Genomic DNA, 27,593 nt, shown 5'->3' with positions numbered 1-27,593 from the left:
TTGAATGCACATTTATATTCATATACCTTTTATTTTGTATATTCGTCTAGAGTCAATGAATACCGTGCACCCAAAACTAATGAACTTTTGAAATGCTGAATGAGTTCTTCTTTCTTAGTTTTATAATAATTCAGAACCATATTTTTAATTCCATTCACTGAGGCTGGTGGTAATTTATCGTATTTATTTCTCTGAAGGTGAAGGCTTGATTGTATAAACTCACTCTTGGCAATTGAATTAAAAGAAAATCCATCTAAAGCAGCTAATTTTGAAATCTCTTCTTCCATAGATTTTTTAACGATAAAGTTTTCTAATATTCTTACCATTTTTACGGGAGGTTCACTGTTATCTTGTTTAATGTCAATCTGATGCATTTTCTTTAAATGCAACATTAAAGATGATGTAGATCCTCCAGACGACTTCATTATCTTCTGACATTTGGAACATTGTGCTTCATCTTTGCTTTTTCGAGCAAAATAATTCCATACATTTGATTTCATCTTAGACATATTAAGAGTAATAAATATTAATTAGTAGGAATTTATATCACCGACAATTTTAAATAAAAATATTGAAGATAACAAAGGCACAATACTATGCGTCACTCCCACAAGCACTGAATGAAGAGTCTAAACGAGGCATGTTTCAAAATTTGCACGAAAGAAATTTTTTATTTATTTACTCGCAATTTTTTTTCCCCAATTAAATCACTGTATTTTCAAAATTACATAAAAGCTAAATTTGGTGAAGCTGCTTTTTGGAGAACATTTGATCGCAAATTTATTAGGAATAAAGAAGCAAAAAACTTTCTACGATTGAAATTTGAAGAAATATTCAGCAAATCTGTTTCTAGTGGGTAACCATCAATAAGGCACGTCCCATAACTTGCCTGGTGAACAAGATAGATGGAACGGAGAAATGTTGAGCATTTTCTTTTACGCTATCGCTCCGACTCACTTAGTCGTAAATGAGTACACCTGCATCGTGCCATGATACAGGTGGGAAGATAAAAGGTATCCCTCCTAGATTTGGGCCACTTGCCCATGAAATTCGTACCTAAACATAAAATAAAATAAAAAACATGTTTAAAACATAAAGCAGTTGAACGATCCAGACAAATGAACAAACCAAAGACAATGTGCGTAACAAAAAACTATATTCAAAGGCTAACTAAGAAAATATTCGAATCCGGTTTTAGAAGCTCGGTTTCGGTTTTAACAACTCAATATGAAAACCGGATTTAACTGGTTTATAAAACCAGTTTGCAAGCCCTATTTACGACTGAGTGATAGCGTAAAAGAAAATGCTCAACATTTCTCCATTCCATCTATCTTGTTCACCAGGCAAGTTATGGAACACGCCTTATTGATGGTTACCCACTAGAAACAGATTCGCTGAATATTGCATCAAATTTCACTTGTAGAAAAGTTTTTTGCTTCTTTATTCCTATTAAATTTGCGATCAAATGTTCTCCAAAAAGCAGCTTCACCAAATTTAACTTTTATGTAATTTTGAAAATACAACTGATTTAATTGGAGGGAAAAAATTACAAGTAAATAAATTAAAAATTTCTTTCGTCAAAATTTTGAAACTTGCCTCGTTTAGAATCTTCATTCAGTGCTTGTGGGAGTGACGCATAGTAGTGTGCCTTTGTTATCTTCAATATTTTTATTTAAAATTGTCGGAGATATAAATTCCTACTAATTAATATTTATTACTCTTAATATGTCTAAGATGAAATCAAATGTATGGAATTATTTTGCTCGAAAAAGCAAAGATGAAGCACAATGTTCCAAATGTCAGAAGATAATGAAGTCGTCTGGTTGTTCTTTGTTATTTGGTTTTTAGGAGCATTAGCAACTAAGGCCATATTGCTCCGGGATATGCGGTGGTCATTCCCTGAATGACCTTTCCGCATCCTCCGTATTTGGTGGTGACGGGCTCGAACCCCGGTCTAATCAAGAAGCGTGTGCTACGCACTGCTGCTCCTTCCCACCTGGCTACGGAGGCGCCGAAGTCGTCTGGAGGATCTACATCATCTTTAATGTTGCATTTAAAGAAAATGCATCAGATTGACATTAAACAAGATAACAGTGAACCTCCCGTAAAAATGGTAAGAACATTAGAAAACTTTATCGTTAAAAAATCTATGGAAGAAGAGATTTCAAAATTAGCTGCTTTAGATGGATTTTCTTTTAATTCAATTGCCAAGAGTGAGTTTATACAATCAAGCCTTCACCTTCAGAGAAATAAATACGATAAATTACCACCAGCCTCAGTGAATGGAATTAAAAATATGGTTCTGATTTATTATAAAACTAAGAAAGAAGAACTCATTCAGCATTTCAAAAATTCATTAGTTTTGGGTGCACGGTATTCATTGACTCTAGACGAATATACAAAATAAAAGGTATATGAATATAAATGTGCATTCAAAAGACAATCATTGGTCGTTAGGTCTTATTGAGATTAATGGTTCAATTGATAGCAGAAGAACTGAGCAAACTGTGAATGGACACTTGAAGGAATTTGGTTTGAACTTGAATGATGATATTGTTGCCTGCACCACCGATGGAGCAGCAATGATGATTAAGTTTGACAAGCAAATTATGCCTAATCATCAACAATGTATAGCCCATTGTATACATGTGTCAGTTATAGACGTACTTTATGAAAAAGCAATCAATTATGGTACCACAGTCTCTGAATCTCCCAAAGACAATGAAGAAAATGAAAATAATGAAGAAAGTAGTGATGATGAAGAAAGACAGAAAGGCATGCTTTATCAAAAACAGACTTTACCGATGAGCTCATTTATTTCTTCAATCCAATGGCCAATATTGCACAAACTATTAACAAAGTCAGAAAAATTTGCAAGTTTTTTCGAAAATCGCCTACCAAAAATGACATATTACAAAATTTTGTTAAAGCAAAATTTAATGGAAAGAATATAAGCTTATATTAGATTGCAAGACTAGATGAGATAGCACATGATCGAGAGATTTTTGAAATTGAAAAATTGCATTCCAAATGCTCTATGTGCAGTATTGTCAACTGAAGCTGTGTCTGACGATGACTGGAAAACACTTGAATTGCTATGTGAAATTTTGCGACCAGTTGAAATGATTCTGAAGACTATAACCTCAGAAGATACAGATTTACTTAAAGCAGAGTCTTCAATAGAATTTCTGCTTGCTAAGCTTGATACAGCAGAAAATCCATTTGCTTTAAAGTTTCACCAAAGTCTTTTGCAGCATTACAATGCAACACAAAATTGCTTTATTGAGCTATCTACACAACCCCAAAAAGTTTAGGAAAGAAGATTCAGGTTCAAGAAATTTGGATTTTCCAAATAAGCACGTTTTGAAAAAGCATGCTGAAGAGATTTATCAGAGATTATTTGCAAAACATTCCGAAGGAGTCAGCGTTGAATGAAGAAACTGAAAATAACGAATTGTTCTTTTAGAAGAAAACAAAGAGTCGTCTAGTTCCGATGTTGGAGATACACTCGTGCGAGAGTATTAGCATTAGTAGAGGCATATGATGCAAGAAAGCAAGCTTATTCAGCAACAGCCAAAAAAAAAAAAAAAAAAAAAAAAAAACACACCACTCCCATTTCACCCCTCCGTTCGTTCGAAATACCTGTCCAGTTGAGCCTTAAATTTGTTTAGGCTATCAACTTCAACAACAAATGATGGAAGTCGGTTCCACCAACCAACCACCCGCTGGACAAAGGCAAATTTCCGCACAGCTATCCGACATCCGTCCTTCCTCAATTTGAATTTATGCCCTCTGAGGTGATTATTCTGAGCAAGAGGAAGAATCCCATTGGCATTGAGCATGCTCAAACCATTCAAAGCCTTATACACCTCTATCAGATCACCTCGCCGGTGCCTAGTCTCCAGACTCTGTAATTTGCAAAACTTAAGCCTTTCTTCTTAAGAGCAACCCTTTGTTCCATTCACTAATCTTGTTGCCCTTCTCTGTACCCGTTCCAGCAGCTCTACATCCTTCTTGAAATGAGGCTTCCAGACCTGTATACAGTACTCAAGATGTGGCCTAACCGTTGCCTTATACAAGGGAATAATCACCTCCTTATCCCTGCTTTCAAGACGCCTGGTCAGTGTGAAGAGGAAAAGACCAAACCCTCCAGCAATGAGAGCACAACAATACAAATGGCCCTCAGTCCCCAGCAGCTTTCACTCTCCCTCTTACGGCAGCGAGAGGATCAGAGTGGAAGCAGAGGGTGCTAAGAATCTCTGGGTACGACCAGGCTGCCATGCACGGAAATTGAACTTGGCCTGTTATAACGTACGATCACTCATCGGTGAAGACAGGATATTAGAGCTGGAAAAGGAATTAGAAAATGTGAATTGGAATATCATCGGTTTGGCTGAAACAAGAAGAAGAATTGAATCATAAGTTTATCAAGTGGAAATCTGTTGTACACCAATGGAAACAGTGAAAGGAGTGAAGGTGGAGTTGGGTTTCTGGTCCATAAAGATTTTAAAAACAACATTTTGGAATTCAAAAGTACATCACCAAGGGTGTCAAGACTAATACTCAAGATTTCTAAGAGGTACAAGCTAAAGATTATAATGATTTATGCACCAACATCGAGCCATGATGATGAAGAGGTTGAAGAAATGTACACTGAAATTGAGAGTCTTCTAGATGAGCAGAAAACCCACTACACTATTATTATGGGGGACTTCAATGCTAAGGTTGGAAAAAGGCAAAACAGCACAGAAAGAGGAACTATAGGAAATTTTGAAATTGGTGTAAGAAATGAAAGAGGTGAAAGACTTGTGGAATTTGCAGAATCTCAAGGAATGTCAGTAATGAACACTTTTTTCAAGAAAAGGGTGAACAGAAAGTGGACATGGAAGAGTCCAAATGGATTAACAACTAATGAAATCGACTTCATCCTCACTAACAGAAGATATATTGTGAATGATGTTACCGTCCTGAATAAGGTAAATGTTGGAAGTGATCATAGAATGGTAAGATGTACACTTGATATAGATGTAGGAAAGGAAAGGAAAAAACTGACTCGAGTAAATAATACAAAGGTCTTTGAAATAGCAGAGGAGGAGAAAGAGCAGTATGTACTGGAACTTAAGAACAAGTTTGAGCTTCTGCAGACTGCTCAGGACCAAGATATCGACGAGGAATATTACAACTTTCTGAAAGTGATAAAGCCCAAGAAACCTATAGGGAAACAGAAATCCAAAGAAGAAAAAATTAGTCAAGAAACACTCGTCATGATGAACCAAAGACGACGAATGAAGAGCAAGAAAAACACTGACAGGGAGAAAATTGAGTATACTGAATTATGTAAAGCCGTTAGAAAGAGACTCAGAGAGGACATAAGAAGATTTAACACAAGAAAAGTAGAACAAGCATTAAGGGAAAACAAAGGATTTAAATCAGCAGCCATGAGCAGTAATACAGAAAGACAAATGATACTGAAACTGAAGAATGGCGATGGTGTACTTATAAACAGCAGAGAAGGCATAATTCAAATAGCAGAAGACAACTATAGAGAGTTATACAAGGAGCGAGGGAATGATACCAGCAGTGGGGAAGATGGATTGCAAAGTAACAACACATACGACATACGACATACCCTTCCTGATGAGGTAGAACATGCATTGAAGAGAATGAAGAATCGGAAAACCCCAGGGGAAGATGAAGTTACTGTAGAGTTGTTAAAATTGGGAGGAAGAGACATAACACAAAAACTGGCAAGGCTCTTCACAAAGTGCATTAGAAAAGGTGTGATGCCTAAGCAGTGGAATAATGCAATCATAGTTTTGCTGCACAAGAAAGGAGATAAATCAGAAATTGGAAATTATAGACCAATTAGCTTGTTATCCCATATCTACAAGTTGTTCACAAGGGTCATTACTAACAGATTAGAAAGAATACTTGATGAGAATCAACCGAAAGAGCAAGCTGGCTTTAGGACAGGATTCTCAACTATGGATCACCTTCACGTAATATCACAGCTAATGGAGAAAGCAAATGAATATAAAACACCATTATGCCTGGCATTTGTGGATTATGAAAAGGCGTTTGACTCCATACAGCATAAGGCAATGTTTCGGGCACTGGAAAGACAAGGCATAGATACTCCATATATTATGATTTTGAAGAAAATATATGAGAGTGCTACATCCTTTATTAGACTAGACAAAGACAGTAGGAAATTTAAAATTGAGAAAGGAGTTCGACAAGGAGACACAATATCTCCGAAGCTGTTTACTGCTGCCCTTGAGGAAGCTTTCAGAAGATTAGACTGGTCGCAGAAAGGAGTCAATGTGAACGGAGAGTACCTAAACCATTTACGATTTGCAGATGACATTGTGGTCATAAGCCATGATCCCAAAGAATTAGAGGAAAATCTTAATCAGTTATGCACAATTAGTAAGGATTTTGGACTAAAGATGAATATGGCTAAAACAAAAGTAATGATGAACAAGTATGCCACGGAAAGGGAAATAATGATTGAAGGAGCAGTAATTGAAAAGGTGGAGTCATATACTTATCTGGGACAAGTTATTAGCTGTAATAATGATAAATGGCTGGAAGTCAAGAGAAGAATAAATTTTGGATGGATAGCATTCAGGAAATATAGTCATATACTGAAGAGCAATATCCCAGTTTGTCTGAAATGTAAAATAATGAATCAATGTATACTCCCCACCATGACTTATGGAAGTGAAACTTGGGCACTCACCAAAAGAATGGAAGTGAAGCTAAGTGTAGAGCGAATTCTACACAGCGAAGAATGGAACGAATTATATTGGGACTGTTAGATAAGAAGAGAAACACATGGATTAGGCAGCAAACTCAAGTAAAGGACATTCTTATCAAAACTAAAGAACTAAAATGGTCTTGGGCAGGACATATAGCTCGAAGACATGATGACAGATGGACTAAGAAAATAACAGAATGGTACCCAAGAGGAGCTAGAAGAAAACCTGGAAGACAAAGGCGGAGATGGATAGATGAAATTCATGAGTTTTTGAGTAGTAAATGGATGGCCAGTGCTCAAAACAGAAGGAACTAGAAAGTTGCTGGAGAGGCCTTCATCCTGCAGTGGATTGAAAATGGCTGATGATGATGATATCCCTGCTAGAAAAATTCCTGTATATCATTGACAATACACCATGAGCTACTCTTGCAGCTCGTCTGCACTACTCAGAGAACTTCATATCTGCCTGCACAATTACCCCCAGGTCCTTTTCATTCTCCAACACTGTCAGTGTAGTACCGCAGAGTTGATACGTTGCTCTGTGGTTACTGTTTTCCCATATGTAGTACTTTACATTTGTCAATGTTAAACTTCATTTGCCACCTCTCAACCCATCTGTTCAACCTTTCCAGATCCTGTTGCAGCAGCATAGCGTCAGTAGTGTCCTTAACAACCCTGCCAACCTTTGTATCATCTGCAAACTTGGACATTAAACTTGATATACCATCATCAATATCATTCATAAACACCGAAAACAACAACGGACCCAACAGTGAACCCTGAGGAACTCCACTAATAACATTAGTCCACGTTGAGCAGTGTCCATTGATTACCACTCTGTCTTCTGCCACTCAACCATCCCCTTATCCATAGCAGCAATTTGCCTCCAATGCCACACTGCTCCAATTTGTGCAGCAGTCTTCCATGTGCAACAGTATCAAAAGCCTTTCTAAGATCCAAATATATAATATCAAAGTTATTCCTACATCCAGTTCTTTTGTGACTACATCATAGTATCCAATCAAATTGGTCAGGCAAGACCTGCCCTTAACAAAACCATGCTGCGTCTGAGCTATAACTGAATTCTTGTCTAGATGATCCTGCAGTGTTTCTTTAACCAGTGCCTCCATTAATTTTCCTGGAACAGAAGTTAAACTAACAGGTCTATAATTACTTGTGTCAGCCTTTGATCCTCCTTTGTGAATTGGGGTTACATTTGCACATCTCCAGTCTATGGGTACCTCCCCTGAGTCCAAAGAAGCTCTCATAATACGTATGATAGCGTAATAAAGAGATTAACTGAAGAGCCTTCAAAATATCCGAGTGAATTGGAAATCAGCAAAGAATTTAAAATTTTGGAGGCAACTAGCAGTAGAAGTGAAAAGCTGGAGAAAGTTTATAGAGCACTGCTGACCATTAAACCAACAAGTGTCCAATCTGAGAGAGTGTTTTCGATCACTGGTCTCTTTAACACAAAATAAGGTCAAGTCTATCAGGAAAAATGCTTAATATCCTGTGTTTTTTAAAGGATCATTTTCAGAAAAAAGCTGAGCAATAAACAGTAATTTCCCCAAGCTGTTTTTTTTTCACATTATTTTTATTTATTTATTATTATTATTATAGGGCTTATTATTTTTTTGTTTACTATACGAGAAGATATTTTTATTCAAAGGATTTGAATACAATTTGTAAATTTTGTATAATCTCAAGCTGGTTACTTTTTTGGAGCATTTTAATTTTTTTATTTTTTTTACTATAAGAGGTGATAGATTTTGTTTAAAAGATTTGATTACGATTTGTATAATCCACCCAAGATAAAATAAATACCTGTGTTATAAGCTTTTAATTATTTTCCGTGAGTCTGAGAAAATCTGTTTTAAAACCGGTTTTAAGTAAACTTCGATTAAACTCGGTTTTGAAATTTCTCAGTTTTATGCAAGCCCTAGTCTCCAGCTATGTATATAACGTATATATCATAAGGTAAAATAAATTTCTACAAAAACATTGATATTATTAAAAAAATATATATTTTTGCAATAGTGCGATAAAAGAATATTCATTGTAATTAATACTGAAGTTAAGTCTCAGTCATGGGGATCTTTGCAACTCCAGGGAATTTTAGTGCTGTTGTGCTCTTCATCCACACAATTGAAACTGGTGATGGGCATAACTGAATGAGTTCCATAATCAAATTATTCAAAAATTGATTATTTTGTTTATTAAAATAATAGTTGATTATGAAATAATAAAAAAAAAAAAAAAAAAAGAATTGCCCGTGAATGGTAGCAAACTAATGTTATCAAAACTAAAGCATAAGTTTTGTACTGCCTTATACCTCTTAATTTGATGTATAATTTTTTATACACTTCCTACTTGATGCATACCATCCAGCACTTGAGATTTTATATGCTATTCAAGTAAAATTCTTCTAGTTAAGCATCCCACCATCATGACTATTTTAACTACTTCAAATCATATCTATAAGCTTCTCTCCTTCTCCTTTTTTGTGGGGGGGGGGGGTCACTTGCAGCAAAATAGTAGTAGTGGCATTTGATGCAAGAAAGCAAGTGTATCAGCTTATGCAGCATCAGCCAAAAAATAATAATAATAATAAAATAAAATAAAAAAATAATAAATAAATAAAAAAATTTACACAACAATTCCCTCTAAATGTCTGTCCAGTTCCTCCTTAAATTTATTTTACCTATCAACTTCCACAACGACAGATGGAAGTTTGTTCCAGCAATTAACCACCCACTGGCTAAAGGCAAATTTCCACACATCTATTCTACATTAGTCTTTCCTCAATTTGAATTTATGCCCCCTTAGGTTTGTAATCTGAACAAGTGGAAGAATTCAAGCGTGCTCAACCCATTCAAGGCCTTATACACCTCAAGCAGATCACCTCGCAGGTGCCTAGTCTCCAGCCGCTGCAATTTGCAGAACTTAAGCCTCTCTTCATAAGAGGATCCCTTCATTCCCCTCACCAATCTTGTTGCCCTTCTCTGTACACGCTCAAGCAAATCTACATCGTTCCTAAAATGAGGCCTCCAGACCTGTACTCAAGGCTTGGCCTGACCACTGCCTTATACAGAGGGGACAATCACCTCCTTTTCCCTGCTAGCAAAATTCCTGTATATCATTGATCTGCCCTGGCAGCCTGTCTGCATTGCTCAGAAAACTTCATATCTGACTGCACAATTACTCCCAGGTGTTTTTTATTTTCTACCGCCTTAAGTGTAGTACCACACAGTTGGTACATTTCTCTGGGGGTTACTTCTACCCATATGCAGTACTTGGCATTTGTCAATGTTGAACTTCAGTTGCCACTTCTCAGCCCATCTGCCCAAATTTTCTAGATCCTGTTGCAGTAGCACACTGCCATTACCGTTATTAACAACCCTGCCAACCTTTGTATCATCTGAAAACTTCAACATTAAGCCTAATATACCTTCATCAATATCATTGATAAATATACAAAACAACAGTGGACCCAACACTGAACCCTGTGGGACTCCACTAATAACATTAAATCAGAGCTATAAGCAGGATACAGAACAAATTCAAATCCCAGCAAATTTTTTTTTACAAAACCTCACTCTGGCACAGCCACAGTGAAGTTGTATGTTGCCATTTTTAAGCAATACTGCACCATATTGCTATGCCTTACTAGTTTGAACTGTCCAATTTTTCAGTGTCTGTACTGAATTAATCATGTTCCCTCTCCAAAAATTTCATCTAATGTTTCTGGCAGTCAATCTCAATAACTACATGTTGTCTGAACAACACATTCCAAGATACTTGCATTTAAAATAGCATAACTTGTAAATGAATAATCATATAAAAATGCTACTATGAACATAACTAGAAACTATCAGTTACAGAGAGAACAGAGATGGAACTTGCTGCACCACCTAGTACTGAGGTTATAAACAATGAGACATTACTTTCAGCCTGCCCTTATAGAATGATAATTATCTTCAGAGTTAATAATTTGTGGTATATGAAAATAACTTTACCCCCCCCCCCTTTTTTTAATTCTCAAGTGACCATAAGAAATGAATATTATAATTTGTCGATGTATGCTATTTTCAATAACATATCAGATTAGTGCTCCAGATGAAGTATATTTATTATAGTCATTTATGTTTCTTGCACATTCTTCTGATAAGTTTCAGAGGAAAATTTACATACTGTAATTTTTTTTTGATGATGGACTCAAACAATGAAACAAATTAAATGAGTTGATATTTTCAAAAAATGGTCAGAAATTCGAAACAAGCCATAAAATGCTACTGATGTCTAGAAAACGAGGGTTAGTGATTTGTTTCCTACAAGTTTTTCATGATAAGAAACAACTAACAAAACATTTTATCAGTGTAACACTTTTATTTATGTTACATACTGATAAACTATTTTAGGCAGCCATAATGATTTTATACTCAAAGACAACCACAGAATAAAAGAAGCTTGTTCGAATGTGGTTTTCAGAAGCCAGGCTTGGAACAGTGTTAACAATGAACAAAGGGTGTTTAGTGTCATGATATTCAAATATAATGGGTAAAGCTTCATGCCAGCCAAGTTCCTTTCCCCTCAGATATCATTTTACTTTCAAATTAACTGTTTCTGTCTGGTTCATTTTACTGAAAAAAAGAATTCTACTTACTATAAGCCATTTTAGTATGGTAATACTGCAGAGTAAACATGAACAAGTGGTATGGAGTAAATGTTTTGTACAATATAAAGAGCTATGCAAAATCTATTATTTCAAACACCAATTTTATTGAGATAATGCGTTAATATTTTTCTGAAGTTTTATATTTTAAAAGACCTCAATAGCTGTTTGCTCTTGACAGTCATGAACTTTATAGCTTTTTTTTTTTTAGACAAAACAAAGATGGAGAGAAAGAGAAACTTTTAACTCACAACCATATCAGATCCTTTAGAACTGTCACTAACTGCTGAAGGTGTACGTTCCAGAGAGCCTCTAAGTGGTTGATCAGGAGATGGAATACCGCCTCTGGCAATTATTAACTCTACTAATCCTCTGGCTTGCTGTAGGATACTTATTGCCTGTTGGTGGGAGATATTGCTATCCAATGGTTGGCCATCAATGGCAAGTATCTGGTCACCTTCCTGGAGTTGGCCATCTCTAGGAAATGTATAAACATAAGTAACAATGAATAACACTGGAAAAGTTTTCACAATAGTTAGATGATTAAACAAAAATGTGAAGATCACATTTTGTTTAATGTCATCCATTTTTATACAACATATCTTAAGTATATATGTAATATCATTCCTGGAAAAAGCCAGAATAATATTCATAGTTTTTAAAAGATTAATAATTATGCTCTGATTTAAAGTAATTTTATAGCATTTGGTAAAGCCCAATTTATCATAAGAGCAACCTCCAAAACTTGTAACAAGATTACAAGTTTTGGAGGTTGTATGAATGAATGTATGTGAATGTATGTATTTACATACATACATTCACAATCCTCTCACTGGTCATGCCAAACTTTTAATAGTATAAAAACAAGTAAATTTTTATTTCTCCACATAGATTTGCCAACATTTTACTTTCAAAAAACATTTTTGACTTGCAGCTGAATCAAATAAAGAAGTATGATTTTCAAGTAGAGTGCATGCAGTAATGGCAAATGATACAAGAAAGCAAGCTTATATAGCATCAGCAAAAAAAAAAAACACAAAAAAAACAACACAGTTCGCCCATTCGTGTCCTCCAAGAATTTGTCTAGTTCTCCCTTGAATTTATTCAACCATATACTTTCACAACAACAGATGGAAGCGTGTTCCAACAAGCAACCACCAGCTGGCTAAAGGCAAATCCTAATAGACTGTCTTTATTTGTTAAAAGTAAAGACACAGTTTTAACTTTAGAAAGGGGACTATAAAAGTTTAAGACACTACCTGCCTCTTTTAGCTGGTCAGTTAGAACAGAAGAGTGAACACATTAGAATTATGAAATACTTTAAAGTAATAATCACAGAAACCATGAATGCATATATAACATTAAGAAAATATAGCATGAGTAGGATGTCAAGATGGATGAATATAAAGCTGGCCAGTTTAATAAAGCAGAAAACTATGGCATGGGAAACTTACAGAGTACTGAAACCTATAACAGCTACAGTTGATCTATAATAGATCAACTGTAGCTGATATATCATTGTTCTGTGGTTGATCTATTATAGATCAACCACAGAAAGTGTTATGCTGCTAATCACAGAGTATGAGAAATCACTGGCTAAGAAAGCAAAGGGACAAGGAGTTTTTTGTATATGTGAAAACAAAGAAGAAGAAACTAATCAGATTGGACCTAGTGTAATAGGTGTGGGAGAAGGCTTAGAAAACCCAGCTAATTTTTCTGATGAATTGGGCAGATACTTCACATCAATTTTTACTGAAATAATACCCTCAACATTGAGGATAAGACGTGTGAGTGAGGCCAGCAACATGAAATTAATAATACTGAAATTATAAAAGATTGTTTATTAGAAAAATACTTTTATGTCTTTTTCCTAATGTCTTTTATGTCTAATTTAAGGCCAATAAGTCTCCTGGAGTTGATACACACCCCCCAGAAATTTTGAAGAAGGCAGAGAGAGAGAGAGAGAGAACTGAACCATTAACCCAACAGTGGAATCCTGTCCCCTGACGCCGACCAGGCTAGCCGGGTGGGTAAAGTGCCTGCCTGGCAACCCAAAGGTCGCGGGTTCGAATCCCGCCTCGGGCTTGGATCAAAGTACTGCAAAAAACTTGGGAGGTGCACTATGGCCACAGAAGCCGTTGCGCCAACAACTACAAAAAAAAAAAAAAAAAACTGTCCCCTGACAAAGCCAGAAAAAGAATATTTAATCCTGGTAACTCAGTAATGCTTTTATACCTTCCTAATAGTGTCTTTCGTCTTGTATATGTTTTTTTTTTTATCCACTTATATTGTTTTCACTTTGTGAAAGCTGAGTGGCCCTGAAAAGATGATATTACATTACTTATGTTATTCCACTGGCCAAGTACAGTTCATCATGTAGCAAAACACTACTTTTCACACAATAGCATGTTTTTCACTACCTGAAGGCATCTCAGAGTTTACTATTCTGCCACAAGCAGCTAACCCCAGTGCATTTTCATTCCTGTGTTACCAAAAAAAGACCAGAACATTGTTTTGACAGCTAGTGTACATCACAGAAGTAAAACTTATGCTTTAATAGGGTGGCGGGAGAGGAAAGACTCACATAAGAATGATTTCATGTTACTATTTTGTGTTTAAAATATTCATAACATATAGAAATTTACTATTTCTTTTTTCAATGAAATATGTTGATTTCAAAACTTTTTTTTTATTATTATTTTTTTTATTGATATAATTTATCTTGTTGGAGTAATTCTGAAGTTTAGTGGATACAATTAATGGCTATATAAACCTAAAGTTGGTGGAGAAATTAAATTTTTCATGTTTCTATTTTACGTTATCAACATTCTTCTGAAAATTCAAGTATAATTAATAAACTTTTTATTTCATTAAAACTAATGAGTATTTTTAGTGGCAAAAAAAATTATTTAAAATTTTTTAAATTATTATTAAAAAATGTAATAGTGAAATTAGTAAGCACTGCTGTCTACTGGTGAAAGGCCAAGCATTAGTACACTAGAGCACAATTCAAAAAACCTAATAGACAAATATTTGAAAACAATTGGGCCACATCATGGTTAAGAAATGTCACTCATATCACAAAAGGGGCTGTGTACCACTACCAGGTTAAAGTTAATTATAAGAGCATCATTTGACCCTAGAGAGATTTCTAGGGTCAAATGATGAAATGGATTGGTTGGAAAAGTGCAGATACATCACAATTACATAAAAGCAGTTCTAATCATGGAGGCAATGATCAAGAGTGCAATACAGAGGCATTTAGACAGAAATGTAATTCTGAAGAATAACACAGTTCTGTTAAGGGAAAATCATGTTTAACTAACCTGGTTAGCTATTTTAATATGTTAACTCATAAGCCACGTTTAATTTGTTTTTAATAATTTAAATAACTTCAAAATGTAGAAGTTATTGTTTTATGTGGATTTTAGCAAAGCAGTCCCTTATGAGAAGTTACTATATAAGCTGGAATGTATTGGAATCATGAGTCAAGACTCTAAGATGGATCACAGAGTGGCTGCAGAGCAGGGATTGTGATTAATGTTCACCTTCCAGATAGAGTTAACAACAGATGTAGGGGTCCTGTGAGGATTAGTCTGTCTGAGACCACTGCTGTTTCTTAAATGACATCGAAAAAGGGACGGGAAAAGATGTCAAAATTTGGAGATGATGTAAAGATTGAGACAGTGGAGAATTTTCAAGAACAGTCATAAAAGTGACAGTTATGTTTTAATGTAGAAAAATGCAAGGTCTTACACTACAGGAATAGTCAAGGAAGCCATGATGCCCTATCAATAACTAATTGAATTTGCTTGCAGAGATGGAAAGGTCATAATCCCACTGGATAATGCAATTGTAACACCACACTTAGAATGCTATGTTCAAGTATGGAGGCCGCACCTAAATAAAACTTTGAGCTCCTTGTTAGGGTGCAAGGCAGGCAACTGATCTGAACAGATATGCAAGAAGGACACCCATACGGCTTCAAATAAATGGGCTACAAGCTTAACAACCACACACCATAAAGGAGACCTGATAAGGTCTCCTCTATGGTGCTTGGTAGTCTTTGTGAATCTTATAGATCTCTATGGTTTATAAGGTTCTTAGTAGGGAAGAGTAAAATTAATGAAGGCAAAATTTTCATTGTCTTAAACAATTCCAGAAATAAGGGTGATAAATTCAAATTATGGCAAAAGAGGTTTAAGATGTTTAGTCTTATAGCCAGCAAGTTGTTAAATACAGGTTGGGGAAATTCAAAGGTTAGCTGTAAGAAAGGATACATATACACATATAATTTATTTTCCTTTTTATTCTTTTATATGTATTTTTTACTATTATATATATATATTTTTTTTTTGGTTGCTACAGCAAAAGCTTTCAGCTTCCTTGTCCTACATATCTAATACTAACAACAGCAGCAGCAAAAAAGTCATATCAAAGAAAAGGTCAAAGATTCAGAGAATTTTGAGAGAACAACAGGGGCAACAAATGAATGAGGAGATTTCAAATCAGGAAGTCTCTGACAAGGAACATTAGCACAGATGTATGCACATGTTCTGTCTGTAAATCAGAAAGAATCAGAACAATATTACAAAATGAGATGAGTGGCAGCAGAAACAACCAATATTTTCTGATTTGTGAGAAAAAGTAAGGGGTTTGGGAGATTCTAGATGGAAATAGGCATCACAGAGATTAGAACTGATACCACTAATATTTGTGAATAAATGAGGAAGTATTAGGTTTAGGCTTTTCACAGATGAATGTTTCATTAGTTTGACTATTCATGATTCCCTGATGTAATTTAATGGGGGAGGGATATGTATGAATTAGTGAAATTCTTATATATTGCTCTTTAATATAATGTAGCCTATCCCCCTCTTCAACTTTTAAAGCCATAACCTTGAAATGTAAGGAATATTAGGCATTGCCACAGTGCCTCTCATAACCTCAAAAGGCATGACCCCCTGCAGCATGACAGAAGAGAAGGAGGGCATGCCAGGGCTACTGAGAAAATTTCCTAATAACAATATAAAAAACATCACTGTGAAAATTTCTTGAAAATAATAATATCAAATACATCAAATAAAGACTATTTTCATATCACATTAAAGAAAAAAATGCAGATCACTTTTTAAATTGATTATGTCTGGCATTCAAATGAAGCTGTCATCATTAAGTTTAAGCAACTCATTAGAAAGAACTTCATAATCCAAAGTAAATCCATACATTATGTATTTTATAATATAGCTTCTTTTCACTGAAATCATTTTTCAAATAAAGGGCAAAATAAAATTTACAGTACACTGCTGTACTAATAACAGAAATGTGTGCATAAGTAAAATTACACGAGCAATCATCAGATTGCTGCTTTGCTAATGAAAAAGATAAGTACACATTATGATTAGGCAACACCAACTGATCATGATTTAGCTAACAAAAAAAAAAAAAAAAAAAAAACTGGGCATATGTACTGAGACAAGTAGCACAAGTTTGGAATGGCATAATTAGAAGTAATATTTATTTTATTAAATATAATATAATATATATAAATATATTTATATTTGTATATAAATATAGATTTGTTAAGGGGCAGCATAAGCTTATTTTGCTAACCCTTAGAAAATCTAATTGCAACCCATGTTTTGATTGTGGGCCCCCACAGATTGGGAATCAATCACTGCTGTAGATCATCAACAATTATGCCATTCATAACTAGTGAACTAATTTCATCCCTTTCCTTGTAGTGTTAACACAAGCAAAAAAATCTTTAATACTTTTCTTTGGGGAGGTAGCTTCTATTTCCTTAACTTCCCATTCCGTACTTGCATCTGTTATCAGTTGGTCCCACTGAAAACAATTTAAAGACTGAGGCCACTGTAATCGCAAAACAAAATCCCTTTTCTTTATCATTGACAGCAGTTATCTTTAAATAAAACCCACATCGACACACTATGGTCCCTGCAACTTAGCGGTTCCTTTACCTGAAGATCCTTAATACATAATGAGACAGTGGCAATAATCAGATGAAGAATATTGCTTTCCTCTTGTTGCCTCTCTAACATTGTGTAGAAAAACAAACACAGAAATGTTTGCTGTTGATTGAACAATCAACCCTAAAGTTTTACTCAAGATCTGAAAATTTAATCTCCAATTCTCTTTTTTTTTTTTTGAGCTATTCTATTTGTCTATGTAGTTGTTCATTATATTCACCACAGTCAACTGTACTATAACATACTCCTGCTCTCTTTTTTATTTTCCCACTGACACACCAAATACTATACCCATTATAAAATTAAAATACAATTATTTATCACAAAACCCCAGTTTTAGAAAAGTATAATGCAGCGCTGAATAGAGATTTTTTTTATTTAAATTTTTTTTCCAGCTAGTAATAGTATTTTCCATATAGTGCAAGGAAGCCACAGGCTTTTGCTACACTGAGGGGGACCAAGTAGATAAGAAAATACAAATTATATTCTTCCCTCCTCACACAGGTAACTATCCAGTTGACCTCTGAATTTATTCAAACTGTCAGCCTCAACTACCTCTGAGGACAACTTGTTCCAACAATTAATGACTTACTGGCTAAAAGAAAACTTCCTACAATCTAATCTAAACCTTGACCCCCTATAATTTGAATTTATGGCCTCTAGTTCTGGGATTCTTTATAACAGTGAGAATTCCACCTTCATTCATTTTACTAATCCCTCTCAGAGCCTTATAAACCTCAATCAGGTTACTTCTGAGATGCCTGATTATATAGTATGTACAGCTATATACACTAATTGAGAGCCCAACAGACACTGGCACTGATTTATATTATAAGAATAAGATAAATGCAGAGGGAATAAGGGAACATGTTCCATAATATAGGAAAAAAGGGGGACACTATCATCTTCAATTCAAAATGCTACATCTGTTTTCACATTATTTCTATGCACTACACATTGTTCTTATGCTTTTTCTTTTTTTTTTTTTTTTTTTTACAAAAATTCCACTATATTGTGTTTCCTGCCACTTGAAACTGAAAAATCACATCTAACTACAGTACACAAAACCAAACATGTTACCCTGTGCACATTTTATAATGAATGGAACTTCTTGCTATATGCCGTCATAAACACTACAGTATACTTCTTTGGCATCTTACTGAAGGACAATGCTAAATCAAATTTAGTTTCGCACCACAGGCAAAAAAATACACATCCTAGCACAGAGTAAAACTTATACTCTGTAATAAAGAATACTATTTTGCATGTTCCACACATTTTATGCAGTGCAGACTAGTACCCCTGATGGCCAATTTGTTTAATGGTAAAGCCATAGTTTTACTAACAGATAAAAACAGACAGAGAAAAAAACTGTTATGATAGTGAGCAGGAGAAAGTATCAAAAAGATAAGCTGTCCTAAATCAATAGAGTTGATAGATTTAAGCGTCCAAGAAAAAAGCTGCTTGGAAATTTTTGTCTCCCAAATCATCTCAAGTTAAGCAAATCAATAGAATGTCATATATAAATGATCAAATGGAGGGGGGGGGGTTCACAAGATCAATATCCAAAATTAACTTGGTGATTCTCACCCTTTTGTCATTCAAGACACCCTCTGAGTCTATTAGGGTCACCTGTAATATAGCATTTTAACGTGTGTTAGGTGACTAATACAGTTTAAAATTTGGTCACCAGTGGGTCATGACCCAGGTTGAGAAACATTTGTATCCACCCAGTTACACTGAATGGGTGGCAAATGAATGCATCAAGCCATTAAGATTAATTATGAGATCATCAATGGACTTGGGTAAATAACCCTGACTGAAAAGTGAAAACATCTCTTCACTCAGCACTGGTAAAACTAAAGAAGAAATGTTTTCCTACTACTGAAGTTTGACTTCAGTAGTAGGAAAACCTATCAAATTCAATTTTAAGGAACTGTTCTTGAAATTCTAAAGGATCATGATGTGATCTTTTAGGATTTTATTAAAATTATTAGGACATCATTACCAAGCAACTGGATGCAAAAAAATTTCAACATTATATACTTGGAATTTAGTAAAACATTTGACACAGTCCATCATGAACAGTTATTATTCAAACAGAAACAATTTGGGATTACTTTCAAGATCCTCAGGATTATCAATTGAAGGCTGAAAAGAGGAAATAGAGGGTAGTTATAAACAGGCACTCTACAGTGTGGTCCAAAGTCATAAGTGGGATCATTTGGGGATCAATGATCCCCATTCCTAACCTTCTTCAATTACATTGAAAGTGAAAAAGCACAAAACTTATAACCAGGTCATGAGCTACACCTACATGAACTTGGCCATTTTTTTTTTGATCATTTGCCACACAAATGGCCATTATGGTGTAATCCTTCTAAATTTAAGGTCCTGCCCCTGAGAAATAATAATTACATTATATAATAAGCTGTAGATTAAGAGAAAATTTTCTTAAGAGTAAAAAAATAATGGCTTTAGATGATAATACAGCAGGCATCACAATCTCCATGCAGTGCAATGCAAACAATTGAAGAAGAAGGTGCATGGTATCTTATCAATAATATACTAGACCTTTTTATACAGGGAAAAGAAGGATATAATTTCAAAATTATAAAATACAATGCAACAAGATAACAATAAAGTATTTTCCAACTGAATACTGCATTCAGGTCTGGAACCCGATACAAAAAAAAAAAAAAAGAGACACTGAATTCCTTGAATTGGTCCTGAGAAGGGAGACTGGATATCTAAGGAATGTAAAAATATGTTGGTATAAAATATAGTTTCTAGAGATTTGAATGTAGATATCTCAGTGGGCAGTAAGTAAAATGAATAAGTGAAGCATATTTTCACTGATAGAATAGACAAGAACCATGTGACATAAATATAAAGTGAAAGAGAACCAACGGATTAGATTTCAGCAAGTTTAATTTAACTTTCCTTAATCATGACTTCAACAAAAGAGTCATTTACTTTGCTGTAAACTTTCAATTATACAGATCTTAATTTAAAGCAGAGATCCCCAAACTATGGCCCGTGAAAGAATTTTATCCAGCCCATGGATATTTCAATTAGTACAATAAATAAGTAATAATTAATTTTGTTCTATTACTGATTGTATTTTTGTGATTAGTACAATAAATAAGTAATAATTAAAATTTGATATAAACAAACTGGTATATTATATTACATATCCATCAATTTATTTTTGAATCTGTAGATACAGGTATATATAAAATTTGCTTCTCTGCATAACATTAGAGTTGTGCAAAGAATGTAGTTTTCAGTAATTAGGAATTTTCTCCTGCCCACCAAATATTCATATGTGGCCCGCTTCTCTAAAAGTTTGGGGACCCCTGATTTAAAGGATTAACAAAAAAGAGTGACTGGCAACAGAGTGTATTATGAAACTGAGGAAACTATGAACTCATAAATCACAAATAAGTATCCCAGTCTGCTTAGGAATAAACTCACTATCACATATCATTACATGCTCATCTGTGCCCTTATTTTCTTTATTATAACTTAGTGTATCACTACGACCCTAAGAAAACTGACAAAAAGGCAAAGCATGTGCATTTGAGTGTTGTACAGAAACTAAAGCTGCTAGAAAAGTTAAAACTCTGGAATGTCTCTTTTCCATATCTGTGAGGAACATGACATGAAAAAACAAACTGTGTCAGACATTGTAAAAAGCAAAGCTACACTTAAATAACTACAGGAAGTCTGTTTTTCTATTCATTCTGTATGTTCACAGCAGAACAGCAAACTTATTTCATAATCAAATATATTACATCTCCAAAAGGTTAATCTTCCATTTATTATATAACTACCAACAATCTAAAAGCAAGTAAAACTTGATTAATGAACAAATGCAATCCCAAGCTTCATAATATAAATGCAATGGTCTTTATGCTCACAACAGAAAGGACTTTGCCTTCACAACAAGTTGTACTGGTATTAGACTATTTAAAACACAGGCAGTGATGCTGCACCAAACAGGTTCTCGCACACTTTAAGCCTGGGAAAACCATATACAAATATATAAAATCCTAAATGTAGAATATATTTAGGAAGGCACAGAAAATTACAGATTTTTACCTTCAATCAACACTGGTTCATGATTTTTGAGAGGAACTTCACAGGTACAGTACTGATACTCCAGATTAAGGAGTTTTCATTGATGTATAGTGTTGATGAAAGTATTTCAACAGTTAGCAACAGAAAGTAAACAAAAGTAGCAACCAGTTAACCTCAAAAATGCAGTTTGAGTACCTTGTTTGTTTGTTTGTTATTTGATTTTTAGGAGCATTAGCAACTAAGGCCATATTGCTCCGGAAAATGTGGTGGTCATTCCCTGACCTTTCCGCATCTGGTGGTGACGGGCTCGAACCCCGGTCTAATCAGGAAGCGTGTGCTACGCACTGCTGCTCCTTCCCACCTGGCTACGGAGGCGGCTTCAGTACCTTGTACAACAGCACCCAACTGCCATATGTGTATGTAGCGCTAAAGTGAGTTCAGCTGGTAAGAAGCTGGCTCAACATATTGGGAATGCTATTACAGACTGTAAAGGTTCGCAAATTTGAGTATCTCAACTTTTAATTTTTAATTTCCTAAACATAAGCAAGTTTTTCCAGGCAGCACTATGGTCATGGTAAATTAGCTTCTAATGAACTTATATTACATATCAATCAAGTTAAAGTAAACAAAAAGCTTGTTTTTGATTATTTAACTTCATTTCAGTGTTTCTAATACACATATACACAGAGTAAGTCTTTAAATTATGTATTTACCAATAACAGGCACCCTCTTCTCTCCATAATCAAGGTTTTTGCCATTTCCTATATTTCCATTAAGAAATACTACAAATTATTAGATTATTACTTTTATTAACTATGTCACATTCCAGAACCTCAGTCATTTCTTAATCACACACACACATAACAAATCTCAATGATCAGGGAGATGATATCATCAGCTAAAGTTCACCTTTAACCTGAGAACTGTTAACACTGGAATAAACTACCTGCCAGGGGGTCTCTAAGGTTCAGCCTTAATTAAATTCAAGACAGAATTGTGTGGGTATTTGCAGGTTTTTTTTGCAGATGCAACCAAAGTCTAGATACCCTGTATTATTTGACTACACTAAAGTGTCAAAATACTCCCAAATTGAATTTCCCACTGCTGATCAGTAACACAAGCAAATAAAAATCAAGATATAATTTATGAACTAAAATGATTATTTAAATTAATTAGAATACACAGTAATAGAAGCAATATTGAAAAAATAAAAGTATACACAAAAAAAAAAACATGACTGTTATCATAAGAACTGGTAAAGTTAACATCCAAGGCCAAATGAGAAAATATTATTATTTATTATTATTATTAATAGCCATATGGTGCAAGGAAACCTGAGGCTTATGCTGCACCAGGAAAAAAATATTGACTATATGGGCTTTGTATGTATATGAATGTAACTGAAAGTTCTAGTGGCATTATCTCACATATTTCTTACTTTTAGGGTTTAGAAGATTTCTTATTTTAAACTTTCTATGTTTAAATTTTTGAACTTGATACTAAAATTGGGAGAAATATTATTCTACAGTTATAGTACATTTCTCATTGAAGGTTCTTCACATTGATTCTGTGAAAACTTACGTCATTGACTCAGTGAAAGGTCTAGGCTCTTTGTATCTACAGTAGTAGCTCTACTATTAATGGAGAAGGGATGCATATCTAGCCCATTTGATTCCGTTCTGCTGTTAAGGAGTCGAAAAAGACAGTATACAAATGTTGAAAACCACTGCAAAAATTGAGTTTATTTTATTTTTATACAGAAGTACTTTCACTGTCAATATCTATTTTCTGAATTTTATTTTATAAAGCTAATAATTTTACTTTTAATAGTTTTTATTTGGCAGTGTGCAATGTTTAATGCATTATTTACTTTTTAGTTTTGTTTTCAGCATATCCCTGATTTTTTTTTTTTTTTTAGAGACAATGGCAGGTAATTTTTACTTATAGAGATTTTTCAGCATATATAAATATTACCATTGTTATTTTATGGTTTCAAGCTATAAATCAACTAAATAACTTCTCTCACCCCAAATGGAAGGTTGCTTTAGTCTAACAAATTATGTACACAACTGTTTTCTGTACACATTTGCAGAGTGGAACAACTGCATTTGCCTCAAGCAGGAAGGCATATTTATGAAAGAGTAGTACAGTTAAGCAAGTATAGGTTTTTGGTAAGTTTACTATAAGAAAAATTTACTCCAAATAAGTCTTTAAAGAAACTCAAAAAAAAAAAAAAAAAACATTAAATGTTTACTTTAAACTTCATCTACATACACAACAGCTTTCGAATATAACTATTTTCTGCCTAAACAAATGATGGTGATAATAACTTAATAACATTCCTACTGATAAAAGAAGGATAAAAAAAGCAACTGATAAAGCAAAAATTTAAGAATTTCAGCACAAATACGGCAACATGCTAGATGAACAAATTTCCAAAACATAAGCAAGATGGTCCTGGAAATTTAAATCATGCCACCCTGTTAATGTAAATACAGACAATACATGATAAGAGCTTGGGGGTATAATAAAATTAGTGGCATTAATATCTCAAAACACTCCAGTACTGAACTGTCACTTTGGAATGTCACCAAAGCAAAGCAGCTATGCTTCAACTAGTCTAGTATATGCCACCAAAAATGAGGTGCCTCAAAAAAAAAAAAAAAAAAAAAAAAAACCTAAGGCCAAGAATTGGTGTCAGGAAAATTATCCAGTTGTTGAGACTGAATAGATAGTTGCATAATATAGAATAATTTTTAAAGACGTCTCATAATTCTGAAATAACACTGGATTTTCTTTCATTCATTCATATTACTGGCTTCAATCTTAAATCAATTCTGCATTTGACATTAATGTGGTATTATTTATCTATACTACTTTGCTACAATACAGATTATAAAAATAAAAGTCATAGCACTATTTCATTTAAAATACATAACCAAGTAAGATGTATTTGATTTCATTAAACTACATGATCATCTTTTTAAAACAAAGTAAACCGTTAGTGTTTTTTTTTTTTTTTTTTAAACAACTCCCTTTGGAGTAAATTTTCCTTATACAATGTAGTAAACTTACCAAAAAACCTATACCTGCTCAACTGTGCTGTGGCATTCTTTCTTCAATATACTTTCCTGATGGCTACAGATTCACCTATCCCATTGCTTCTTTCAAATATTTCCCTGTGTGAAATCTTGTTACATCCTTCAGTGCCACTTCTGGGGCTTTTGTCACCTCTGATATCCAGTTCAAATTACTATGCTCAAATATTCCTTACAAGATGAGGTAGGATGGAATGCTGAGATGGAATGAAATGCTGAGAGCATGTATGCAGTAAATTCTGATATTGTTATAATGCAAAGTCCAAGCATCTGGAACTGTAGAGTGCTATTTCTGAATATGCTCCTGAATAGCCTTCACAGCAGAACTTGTTTAGTGGAAAGGATACTGTGTGCTTCCAAAGAGAAAACTTCCTTGCTTTGATTTTTTTTGGAACAGAATGAAAGGTCCAGATCTGTTCATTTCATTTACATAGTTTAGAATAGTTTTCAGCTCTGAAACATGTTTTACTTCCCCTCTGGATTCATCCAGAGGGGAAGTAAAACATGCTTAAAATCCACTGTCAATTATACACTACTGTTTACAGTGAAGGCAATCTCACTGCTATATATTTTTATTCTTTAGGCAAATATTGCTTACTGTTTTAGTACTATTTCAATGTTGCTTCACCAGTAAGGTGCAAAAGTATATTCTGTAACATTCTGCATATATAACTATATATGCTAATAACTTGGTGGCAGAATTACTACTCTATGCTAATGAATAATATTTACTTATTTTTATAATAAAATAAACTGCATATTAGCATAACTAATTTACAATAAATTAAGACATACATTACATGGACTGTTTTGGCTCATCCAACAGTAGTTACAGTATTAGATAACAGTTCTGTAAGGAGTTTTTCATTTGAACTGGCACCAGTCAAATTTCAGTTCACCTTTTATGAAGAATTATACTCACTAATGAAAGAATCAAAGTAGGCCCATAAGGTACAAACTTCTTAAATGACCGTATGTTAGAAACATATGGTGGTTTCAGTTTGTTAACAAAACTTAAATTCTTTGCATTAGCATGCACAGCAGTGTAATTCACTGCCAAGTTCTAGTATTGCATAAGGAGATGCCCTTTAACACAAATAACAAAATCACATAAATTCAGACTCTAATGAATAAGAGAGATGGAACCTAAAAATTCAAGTATTTGAACCCTCTCTCATATCTGAACCAATTAATGGTTTTCCATCTTCTGCTTCTTTCTCCCAGTATTATTATATCTAGATTTTACCACTTAAAAATTGCACATAGCAAGAAGTTTCCCACAAATTGCTAATGTGTACAAACATCACTAAAATTTTATTCAGAGGAGATAATTGATAAATTTTATTTTTTCAAATGTCAAGGAAGATGATTAATTCAAATTACGAAAAAATAGAATTCTTTCATAACATTCCCAATCTGAAAACTAAATTTTTTGAATTTCCGGCTCCCACCACACACACATCCTTGTTGAATACCACTGAAGAGGACAAAAATAAATTTGAGCATGTTCACTTGAAGCACTGAGCATTTCACACTCTTTAGAGCAGCATTTCCCAAACTTTTTTAGTCACGGAACACTTTTCATCTCACAATATATTGATGGAACACTTACAAAACAAGTTTAGTGGGAGCCAAAGAACTGTTTGTAATATTTTATTACATATGACGCACTGTGCACCAGGTGCATCTTTATTTCCAACACATGTAAAGCCGAAATTCAAATAACTGTCATCATACTTTCGTTTTGGTCTTTTATTAGTTGGTTCCTATTTTTCTCACTTCGGGGAACAAAAGGCTGCGACTGTTCACCCTCACTTTGAAGTGTGACAATATTGTGTTTCTTTTCATCGACCACAGTTGCAACACTAGAAGAATTTGCTTCTCGTTTTCCAACCACAGATCCATGGTCATTTATTTTAATAATAGTATTTCAAAATACTGATAATTATCAATAAAAATTTAAACAAGGAAACAGGTTTTGTTATGATATCTGTTCGCTTCCCCTCTCTCCTTCAACCCATATACTCCAGGCTAAATTGCATACAAATGGCATATTACATCAACTACATTGCTACTTTTTAGTAGATGTCATTACCTCAACACATGCTTCTCTATGCAAAAGCCCGCCAAAATAAAGTGTTCCGCGGTCTATTTGATTATTAGTCTATGCCAGCTTATTAAAAACTGAAAAAAATAATGTTAAAAATTATAATGATACAAAAGTGGTGTCTGCACAAATATGCAAAAATATATTTATTTTAATCATTAATTACGATTTTTGGTGTAACAGTTGTTCACATCTCACAGAACACAGTTTAAGAAACGCTGCTTTAGAGGATCAGGAAGAGTGAACCAAGGGTATGTGTGCCAGAAGCAGCATGCATATACAGGCACAAAGCCACCCAAAAATAGTTTATATTTTAAAAAAAGTCTTCTATTTGAAAGCAAATTTGTTTTGCAGTATATTAGCCACATGTAACCTTTAAAGCATAGGTGTAACTGTGCAGAATTATTCAGATTACTTACAAATTATAGTCAAAAATTGTTATATTTTCAATTCAACTTATTTCTATCACATAGGGCACAAAAAGTTCACCACTACTGACGTAGATAAGTAAGACACCCACAGGTGATAACACCTGGTTATCACCTGTATTTATAAATCACCCAGATGCATTAATTAGATTACCTTTTGAAGCCAGGAATGTGTAAGCAATTGCTTTAGATTACAGTAATACGTGCTACAGCATTATTTATTTTTTTTTAATAAAATAAAAAAAAATCAAATTAGTATTTGATGTATAATTTAAAATTTATTATTTGGCCCCATCTGGAGAGATCTGTACGGATAGTCAGTCTAAGCGAACAAAATTTATAAATCACCCTGAATTTATTTCATTATTTTTTTTATCAATGATTTTATCCCTGTCCTTTTATATTCAAAGCAAGCACAATGCTTATACAACATCAGTAACATGCATGGAAAC

At 34.1% G+C, this 27,593-nt stretch overlaps 1 protein-coding gene across 1 annotated transcript in view; it reads right to left on the bottom strand.

The window, feature by feature from the left end:
* The window catches only part of LOC150078990 (patj homolog), a 946,782-nt gene that overhangs the window by 698,292 nt on the left and 220,897 nt on the right, over positions 1-27,593 (bottom strand). The window contains exon 6 of the mRNA XM_090382912.1: positions 11,687-11,912. Within this exon, the coding sequence (XP_090239038.1) occupies positions 11,687-11,912 (226 nt within the window). The remainder of the gene's footprint in view (positions 1-11,686; positions 11,913-27,593) is intronic.

The sequence above is a fragment of the Mastigoproctus giganteus genome, chromosome 10 (assembly GCF_048544385.1).
Source record: "Mastigoproctus giganteus isolate SK-2022 chromosome 10, ASM4854438v1, whole genome shotgun sequence".
Lineage (NCBI taxonomy): Eukaryota > Metazoa > Arthropoda > Arachnida > Uropygi > Thelyphonidae > Mastigoproctus > Mastigoproctus giganteus.
Note: the sequence above shows the minus strand (reverse complement) of the source record. Positions and strands in the feature narration are given on the sequence as shown.